Source organism: Pollicipes pollicipes, unplaced genomic scaffold, assembly GCF_011947565.3.
Source record: "Pollicipes pollicipes isolate AB1234 unplaced genomic scaffold, Ppol_2.1 Scaffold_5724;HRSCAF=6776_pilon_pilon_pilon, whole genome shotgun sequence".
Lineage (NCBI taxonomy): Eukaryota > Metazoa > Arthropoda > Thecostraca > Pollicipedomorpha > Pollicipedidae > Pollicipes > Pollicipes pollicipes.
In genome coordinates this window covers 48,109,455-48,119,508 of record NW_023596746.1, presented here as the reverse complement: position 1 = coordinate 48,119,508, position 10,054 = coordinate 48,109,455, and the positions used below count along the sequence as shown (strand labels likewise).

Below are 10,054 nucleotides of genomic sequence, written 5' to 3'. Positions count from 1 at the left end.
ATTCTTTCCATCCATTGCCATTACGCTAATGCTCTGCATATATTCTCAGAAAGTGTCTAATGATGAGGGTGTCATAACACTCACGGAACCCGCGTTTCAAGAATAGGAGAAACCATTGCCGTCCAAATCGTGTTAAAATGGTGGCCGCGAGTGGTTGCATCGATGGACACTGTTTTGGAATGTATGTTAAAGACAGATGATGCCGGTAGCCGAAACCGTTGAGTCAGTTCATGCTTTTCTCCGGCCCAACTGGCAACTCAGCGTGGACATGTCTGAATGCGGTTTGCTCATGGATCGCTTGGACCCTTCTTACAGAAGTTTCTTGAGGAAGCCTGCTGGGAAAGGTAGTTTTCTGCCATTATCAGGCTCCCTAGTGATACGAAACGTAGACCATAACTCGTGTCACTTGACGTCATGAGCAGCAGGTAAAGCGCGGCTCATTCTTTTACTTCATTTTTTTCAAATGGCATCGCCATAATAATGTAAGCCACGATTACGCAAGCAGATACACGTACACCGTAACAGTCTCCCCGAACGTCGTGAGCAGCGGAAAAACACAGTCGAAAAACGTGTACCATCTGAAAGTTTTCAAGCGATGAATGATTCATTCGTCCCAGCGACGTTATCAGTAGGATGCAGGACCTGTGTTCTTACGAATACCTCCTTGGTTTTCAATGTTGTCATCATAAGTAGCTTTTGAATCCTTGCGATGTCTTGAGAAGTAAAAGAAATCTGATCCCACATCTCTACCAGTGACGTCATGGGGAGCGCAAAACTTGTCATTGGTTGATTTACCAGGCCTGGCAGCGACGTTTCGTCAGCTGATTAGCAGGTCCTCATTACAGACCTAAGCCGACGCTCTTCCTTCCGCGAAGCATTGTCGGCCGAAAGGCTGGGAACACGTGCCTCGCGGGTGGCGTGCTCGTTTTGGTGTCTCAAATATGTAAAGCACTTGGCAGCTCAGTCCTTGCCAATGCATTATTGTTGTCTGCTAATGTAAGACCCTGCAAACACAACTTTCAGTTAATTCCATCGTAACTGTGTAGGGAGTAAGGTATTTTTGTGCAGAGTGGACTGAGAGAAGTCCGTCTTCATGTGTGGGGCTTTTCAGTGGCACCCATGTGATGCAGTGTATTTTTAACAAGGTGGCACATCCTTCTAAAGGGTTAATATTTGGTATGCTGTATACATGTACCTACATACCCAAATTTTTGAGTATATTGAGTTATATGAAGTCTTGAGCAGTACAGTCTCAATCACTAAAACTGGATCATGGCACAATTGCAGCATACATTGAACATGAGTTGGTGTGCATTCATTTGAAAAACCTTTGCCTACTTGTTGGCTCGCTGCCTTTTGAAATGTCAATTGGCAGGCCGGATGGTGGTGTTTGCTCTGTTGGTAGGACTGGTTGTCCTGCTCAACTATATGCATGCAGCAAATGCAAGGACATAGCATCACATAACTTAGATGATAGTCTACATTTACACAAATATGCATTCCAGGTGTGCTAGGGTGCAGAGTTGTCTGCCTGGTAGCGCACCTTCATGTCAGGTCACATGAGCTGACATGTTATCAATGAAACACAAGTTATTAGTAAAACAGTATGAGATGACCATGTGCTTGCAGTTCATAAAACCCTTAACAATTGAACATTCATTGTCATTACCATACACATGTCATTCATTCTGGTCTGATATATTGAACTAGATTTTCTGTTGCAGATCTTGACAGCTCTGGTCAGATGTGTTACCATTTTTGCATTGGTTTGTCAAGAAGTAGTTCTAATCTGTGATTTAGTCATCACATTTTGAACCATAGAAACAAAACTGCAATATGAAGGTGAAGTGTCTGGTTCGAAATCCAGATGATTATCTGAGAGAAACCAAGAAAGATATTTTCAAGAGTAAGTATGGTTACCAATGTGGCATGCTGATCATCACAATGTAGGCCATATAGGCCCTATAAGCTATGAAGGATATGAATGTTGCTATTGATTTCCAACCTCCCTGTCGGGTGGCGTTTCTATTTTTGTTGTCTTAAGGAATTTGTTATGGGTGAATTGTGTCCCCAAGTGATTACGCGTGCCTTTTTCAATTTGTTGATGAAAGCATGAATGTGTATGTGCTCAAATAAGCCACAGTGCTCTTTGTCATTGCTGAGGGGTTAAGGATTTACCATTTCACTTTCCAGCTAACTCCATGTGTAATGTCCTCAGTGCCCAGGAACTACGACCCAGAGCTGCACCCGTTCACGGCTCCGCGCGAATACACGCGCGCCATGAACGCTGTTAAGCTGAGCCGCATGTTCGCCAAGCCATTTCTGGGCAGTCTAGATGGCCACCGGGACAGCGTGACAGCACTGAGCAAGCATCCGACCAGCTTGTCACAGCTGTACACAGGCGCCGCGGACGGAGAGGTGAGCCGTACAGTGGAGGCTGCTGACGGGTGGGTGAGCTGTATGCAGAGGCTTCTGAGTGGTGGATGAGCTGCACATAGAGGCTGCTGATGGGTGGTTGAGCTGTATATGGAGGCTGCTGGCTGATGGATGAGCTGTATATGGAGGGTTCTGACAAATGGATGAGCTATACACGGAGGCTGCTGACGACAAGGTACGCCGTACATGGAGCTGTGGACGAGGAGGTGACCTGTACATGGAGCTGTGGATGGGGAGGTGAGTTGAACACGGGGCTGCTAGCGAAGGTCGGAGCTGTACACGGGGCTGTGGACGGGGAGGTGAGTTGAACACGGGACTGCTGACGAAGGTCTGAGCTGTACACGGACTGTGGATGGGGAGGTGAGTTGAACACGGGGCTGCTGGCAAAGGTCTGAGCTGTACATAAGTGGAAACTTTAGATGTGCACGTGCTTTGTTGACAGTGAGATGAAATATGAGTGGGCTGCTGCATGAGCTGCTGAAATAGCGATAATTACACGTTATGGCGGAAAAGTAGATGAACTGTACCAGAAACTGGTGGACTGTTGGTAGAATTCGTATATAGTGATGGTGGGATCAACATGCATGGTGCATGGGGATCACTGACAGGAGATATCCAGAAATTGTCTCATTTACACTTTGGCTGAGCCCCTGTGTCCTGCAGGTCTGGATATGGGATCTGGCGCAGATGCAGTGTCTGTGCACCATCCAGGCTCAGCTGAGCCCTGTGTTCTTCAGGTCTGGATATGGATCTGGCGCAGATGCAGTGTCTGCCCACCATCCAGGCTCAGCTGAGCCCTGTGTTCTTCAGGTCTGGATATGGGATCTGGTGCAGATGCGGTGTCTGCCCACCATCCAGGCTCAGCTGAGCCCCGTGTTCTGCAGGTCCGGATATGGGATCTGGCGCAGATGCGGTGTCTGCGCACCATCCAGGCTCACGAGGGCTATATCCGCGCCATGACGCACACGATCGACGGCAGCGCTTTTTTTACCGTCGGGGACGATAAGACGATCAAGAGATGGCGTTCGGGAGCTGTCAACGAGGACGAAGAAGAGGAACCAGAAAACACTGTCCTGCTGAGGGTGAGCAAGCTGGGACTCCGGTGCTTAAATTCGTCAGATACGATGGTGTTTTTTTCTTTCCTGTTCTGGTATCGCTCTGCTGAGCACGTGCATTCTGTCGCTTTGCTTGCCAGCATACCTAACTTGGTATAGCTGATGGAGCTTTCCACCACGAGTCCTCGGAGAACGTGACAAATTGCGGCTCCCATCTCATAGATTTGTATGGAGATGTGTGTGGACGATTACCTGACGACCTGGATGTGTTTTTGCCATTTCAGCTTGATTAGAGTAACGATGGCCGAACCAGCAGCACCTTTCGCAGGCCTCGCTATATGGTTCCTGCGGTGCGCCGCAGCTTGTGCGGAAGTCGTCAGACTGAAAGAAAATCATGTATTTACCGCTGGGGAAGCAAAAATGCTCGTCAGGTTATTTCTTTTATCCGTTTGATGCATTCCACGTGTTTTCTTCATTTTTGCCGTTTTGGCAGTCGTAGCCGCAATGTGCCCAACTTAAAGGGAGTGTTCCAGATTTAGACGGGGGTTTGAACTGAAATAAGCATCTTGAAATCCGTTCGGTGCGGCTCACAACCCTCTCCTTAAGACCTAAGCCTCTCTAGTTTTTGAGCTATTTGCCTGCGAAAATGTGGGAGAGTGTTTCAAAGTCACCTTGACATTCATACCATAATCACGTCATTGATGTACCGTCGTACCATAAGTCATGCGGCGATTAAGGCCAATGAAAAAATCATTGTCGAGGCGTTCGTACCTAGCGTCTGGCGTTCGTCAGCACGACTTCCAAATATAACGGCCGTCATTTGGCTCTCAAGCAATGTTGTGCAGGGTGACGTGACATGATCAGACCATGACGTATTCAGGAGCATGGTTTCTAAACAGAGGATTGCGCTGTCTAGGGCGGCTTTTTACACTAAAAAAGCAGCAATAATTATAAGTGAGCTTGTTCCATCATATCTGATGTTTGCCTTAATAACTCACCTAACCATACATATGAAACAACCCCTTCAATCATAAGAGTGATTGGGGCTTCGCATTTTACCAACTGCCGGGGCTTTTTCGAGACGGATGCCTTCATAGGTGTTTGGTATGTGGTGGTGGCGTGGATAGGGCCGAAGCCTAACGCCGACAGGTCCAGAGTCGTGCGCCCTCGCTACTTAACCACCACCGCCTCGAATATGCCGAACTCGGCACAACGCCAAGGCGGCAAAATTGCCTACGGCCGCTGCCAAAGCTGCCACGTCCACCACTCAAGCTGTCTTGTCTTCCAATCAGGGTGTCTTGTCTCAGCGTGGTCTTCAGACACTGGGTGGCCTGTGTAGCGCCGCTGACCGGTGGTGACCTATGTCCGGCGCCCGGCAGACCATAGTAACGAGCATCAGCCACGCGGTGGGCAGGCCGCAGTTCGCCACGTGTGGCGAGACATGCCAGATCTGGGAAGAGTCTCGCAACGAGCCGCTCAAGACGTTCTCCTGGGGCGTTGACAGCCTCAGCTGCGTGCGCTTCAACCCGGTGGAGACGCACATGCTGGGTGAGCCGCGCGGTCGTCAGAGGGGGAGGCCGCTGCCGGGAGGCCGCCGCAGGGCCTTCGCTGCTGCCGCGTGTTCAGTGCTCCGTTGCTCGGTTTGTGGTCACTGCTCCGGCATTAGAGATGGTGTCTATCGATAATTATCATTCTGTTTGAAGGTTACATGTGAACCATCAACGTCGCCGTGTCTGCGGGCCAGACGTCCGACCCAGCGCGTAGTCCACGGGGTGGCCGCTTTGATGCGTTGGCGGGGCGGGGCGGCGACTGACGAGAGCGCGGCGTGGTCCAGGTGCCTGCGCCAGCGACCGCAGCATTATCCTGTACGACACGCGGGAGCTGCAGCCGATCCGGCGGGTCACCACCCAGCTGCGCTCCAACGTCATCGCATGGAACCCCATGGAGGCGTTCGTCTTCACCGCCGCCAACGAGGACTACAAGTGAGCCGCGGTCGCGCGCTACTCGAGTGTGGGTGTGTGGGGGGGGGGGGGGGGAGTCACAGCTTCGAGCACCGTCACCCGTACGCCTCGTCGGGGACGGGACACTGTCTTCTTGTACAGTGTATGAGTGCGACGTAACGATGCTAGGGCAATATCATGACCTAAAGCGTGACTGGGAACACCTCTGCCTGAATGGCTTTTGTTCTCGGAATGGTCCTGTCAGTCGGTGAGACGTAAACCCACTATCCTTATTGTTTAAATGACTTGAGATGCCCTGCGTCCGGTTTACACACCTCGCCGGTAACAGAGCCCCTCCGTCGCCCCGCTCCGACCAGCCGCCCTGCCGCGGCAGCTGACACACCTCGCCGGTGACAGAGCCCCTCCGTCGCCCCCGCTCCGACCAGCCGACCTGCCGCGGCAGCTGACACACCTCGCCGGTGACAGAGCCCCTCCGTCCCCCCGCTCCGGCCAGCCGACCTGCCGCGGCAGCTGACACACCTCGCCGGTGACAGAGCCCCTCCGTCCCCCCGCTCCGGCCAGCCGACCTGCCGCGGCAGCTGACACACCTCGCCGGTGACAGAGCCCCTCCGTCGCCCCGCTCCGGCCAGCCGACCTGCCGCGGCAGCTGACACGTCGTCGGGCGCTGCGGTCGACGCACGCCGCCGACGAGAGCGACTCACTCTGTCTCCCCTCCCTTCCTTCGCCAGTCTGTACTCTTGGGACATGCGACGCCTTAGGCGGCCGCTCGTTATCCACAAGGACCACGTATCGGCCGTCATCGATGTTGACTACTCACCCACTGGCCGCGAGTTTGTCTCCGGCGGCTACGACAAGACGCTGCGCATCTTCGGGGCCAGGGAGGTAAGAGGGGACGGCGCCGGTGCCGGCGGGGTCGGGCCCGGTCTCAGCGTCGGATTCAGTGGTGGGTGGACGCTGGCTACTGCTCCTGGTGTGATGCGGGAGCGTGTTGGTCTCAGAACACGCGTCTGATTCTGATCCAGAATACATCAGAGCTTTGTAGGTTGTCGCAGTGGCCCATTCCGTCGCCCGCTATGAAAACCTGGTGTGTACTGTCTTTCTGGAGATGGGATTGATGCAGGGGCGTCAGATTGGTGGGAGGGCTGTGAATGAGGAAGAGAAGTGTGCATGTCGTATTTAGCAACGCTGTTTGGTATTGCCAAGACGGAAACCTTTAGTTTGCGCTGGTGATATAGATTTTGTATAGTGGGTCACTGTGTGCATGGTGACTTGAGCAGCACATGCCGACGTAATACCCAGGGCTTGATTTGTATTGTTTATTCCGATGAATTTGCTATTTGCCTGGCGTTTTAGTTGAGGAAAGAGTATCCTATATCTTCATTAGAACACGAAATAAGCGTGTTAGAGAACGATAATGTCTCAAACGGCGTGGCTGTTCGCACCGCTGTGTGGTGACGGCTGGTCTCCTCCATGCCAGGCACACTCGCGGGATATCTACCACACGCGGCGCATGCAGCGCGTCGCGTGCGTCTGCTGGAGCGGCGACGACAAGTACGTGCTGAGCGGCAGCGACGAGATGAACGTGCGCCTGTGGAAGGCGCGCGCCAGCGAGAAGCTGGGCGTGCTGAAGGAGCGCGAGCGTGCCGCGCGCAACTATAACAGCCGGCTGGTGGAGAAGTTCGGCAGCCACCCGCAGGTGGCGCGCATCCAGCGCCACCGCCAGGTGCCACGGCAGGTGCTCACGGGCCGCAAGGAGCAGCGCGTGATGCGCGCCAGCCAGAAGCGCAAGGAGGCCAACCGGCGCGCGCACTCGCGGCCGGGCACCGTGCCTTACGTGGCCGAGGCGGACAAGTTTGTGCTCCGGGAGCAGGAGTGATGGCCGTGGGCGTGGCGGGCACAGGGGGGAGGGGGGGGGGGCTGAGGGGGTGGGGCGCGGTGGTGCCGTTATGAAGTGTGTGCTAAATATATGTGATTTTGCAAAGGGAGTTTTAATGTGGCTCCTTTTCGTGAGCGGTGTATCCTTGGGTGTGCGGGGTTTTCAAACACCGATTGCTCTTGACATGCTCACTGTACAATCAGGGTTCGGGCTCCCTAGATTTGAGATTAGTGGGTAAGACATCCTGTAATTAGTCTCGAAAGGCTTGAGGTGTCAAGAGCACGTCAGCAGCATCATGCGCCATTTTGTGTTGTTATTCTGGTACGGTCTAGCAGTACACCAATGCATTGGCATGGACCAGCAGTACACCAATGCAGTGGCATAGTCCAGCAGTACACCAAGACAGTGACGTGGCCCAGCAGTACACCAACGCACCCAGCAGTACACCAACGCAGTGACGCGGACCAGCAGTACACCAAGGCAGTGACGTGGCCCAGCAGCACGCCAAGGCAGTGACGCGGACCAGCAGTACACCAGGCAGTGCTTCATGGCGTGGCGCCATGTCTCAACCACATGATCACAAAGAATATCTGAGGTGATAATGGTGCGCTCATATTTGGTGTCACCGTTGCTCACTTGCTCCAAACAGCCGAGTGTATCTGAAAACGTTGGTCATTCGGAGGCTGCTTACCGACTAGAAACATGGGCTTCTGGCCACACATGTGGGCGGGGAGCGATAGAGATACCATGGCCTCTGGATTGGAAAAGCTGTAATACGTGAGTTCACTTCGGTAAAGCGGTGCTGCAGAAGCCGACGTCACTCTTTAGGCGCCAAACATGGGGTTGTTCTTTCCTACATTTTTTTCAGACTTGGCGATGTTCTTGCCTCTATGGTGATAATTTCTTTCTAAGATGATAGTTTCTGGATGGTCTCCCTCAAGGTTTATAGTTTACACAGTCGGAAAGCTATGCATGGAGTCGATGTAGCATGCTCCGGATTTGTGTAGGAACCGTTCGATGCGGGGAGTGCCGTGCCAGGGAGCGCTTTTTAGCGAATGCACTCAGGTGCACGTGTATATGTAACGATTTTGCATGTGTTGGCCTCTCCGCTCCCGGCCGCGCGGCGCGTCCTGACCGTTTGGTGGTCAGAGGTCGCGGTGCCCGGGGCGCTGTGACCCGGCCGGTGATTGGTTGGCGGCGTGCCGGCCGCTTGGCATGCGACCTCGGGTCCGGGCCCCCTTACGCCAGTTCGGGACGGACGTCGGCCCGTGCGGGCGTGGAGGTGGATATATGCGCCTGGTAATACACGCCACGAAGTTCGCCACGTTTGTCGAGCTTACAAGTGGCGGCAGCGGACTTTCGAACCCTTGGCCCTGCCGTGAAGCCCGCTCGACCTGCGAAACGCCGCTCCTGGGTGTGCTACCGACCCGCGCGCACTTTGAGCGGTGGTGGAAGGCTGCATCTTACAGCTGAAGACCGCCTGCCCATATCCAGTCGTCCACCTGCCGGCACGCGCGGGCACTAACAAGCTGCAGACGTGAAGCTGGAAGCTGAGTTGCACCGAGCGCTGAGTTGTGATTGATCGATGCTGCTGGTCACGTGTACGGACGCTCGATCTGGGCCGTGTGCTGTTGACGGGTCGATCCTGTTCTTCTGAGTTTCTGCCGGCCTACAGGGTGTGTATCCGGCCCGGTCTGCTCACCTGCAGGCGGCGCCGGTCACGCAGGCTAGTAGGCTATCTGGTCAGCCAACAGACTAGCTGCTCTGCCTGCTGGCTCACGACGCCCCGCCTGCTGGTCTGCGGCGTCTCTGTACGCTGGTCTTCAACTGACCTGCGTGCCGGTCTCCGTTGTTCTGGTCTGTCGGCTCCTGACGGGTCAGCTGCTGCTCCGCGCGGTCGGCGTGGGTGCGGGCTGACCGCTGCTGACCGCCTTCCGGCTGCCGCTGACCTGCTGGCGGCCGTTCGTGACCGGACCACTGGAGAACGCGGAGCGTCTCATCCTGCGCGTGTGAAGTTAAATGCCTTATTTTCGTGGTTGGTCTGCAAATTGAAACCATGCCTGAAAGTAACGCTGAGACCGAGAGCATGGCTGTGGGCAGTATCGCTGTTGGTGGGCTGGCGGGGGTTGGCGGAATTACAATACGTTGGGTCTTACGACACATTAGGTGTTATGAGACACTAGGTGTTATATGATACATTAGGGAATATGATATATTAGGAGTTGTGTTACATTAGAGGCTACGAGCATTAGGGACTACAATACGTTAGGCGTTATGACACATTAGGGAGTTACGATGCATTAGGAATTGCGATACATTAGGTGTTGTCGATACATTAGGAGTTACGATACCTTAGGGGTTATGATGCATTAGGTGCTACGTACATTAGGCGTTATGAAGCACTAGCGGTTGTGATACATTAGGCGTTGCGATACATTAGTGGTTACAAACATTATAGGGTTTCGATACCGACCCTCGCGGCATTATCGCGCCAGTTGTGATCGCGCCATCACACGGTCCTGGTTGTGGTACTGCCTTGCCCTCAAGACTATCATGGAGTATGAGGTGCGGGAAGGTAGGCGACGGGGCAGCCGCGTCTACGCATGTGCTGACGGCCATATCTACGTTTCGAAAACCAAGATTGGACTCAGCACATATCTCCAGTGAGTACCCGAGTCCTTCACCTTATAGCAGTGCTTTATTTGCTCATGCGACAACCCACGCCC

General features: G+C 53.7%; 1 protein-coding gene across 5 annotated transcripts; it reads left to right on the top strand.

Moving 5' to 3' along the window:
• The first annotated feature begins 857 nt into the window (after window positions 1–857).
• On the top strand, window positions 858–7,344 carry LOC119103689 (DDB1- and CUL4-associated factor 13). 5 transcript variants are annotated; one of them, XM_037227308.1, is made up of 8 exons: window positions 858–943; window positions 1,725–1,906; window positions 2,219–2,418; window positions 3,321–3,518; window positions 4,871–5,039; window positions 5,326–5,473; window positions 6,181–6,334; window positions 6,930–7,344. In XM_037227308.1, exons 2-8 carry the CDS (start codon window positions 1,837–1,839, stop codon window positions 7,326–7,328), a joined length of 1,338 nt encoding a protein of 445 aa, XP_037083203.1. In that variant the 5' UTR covers window positions 858–943; window positions 1,725–1,836; the 3' UTR covers window positions 7,329–7,344. The 5 variants fall into 5 exon arrangements, with proteins under 5 accessions (XP_037083203.1, XP_037083206.1, XP_037083202.1 ...); XM_037227311.1 differs by having other exon boundaries at window positions 873–913; XM_037227307.1 differs by having other exon boundaries at window positions 878–996.
• Window positions 7,345–10,054: the final 2,710 nt, after the last annotated feature.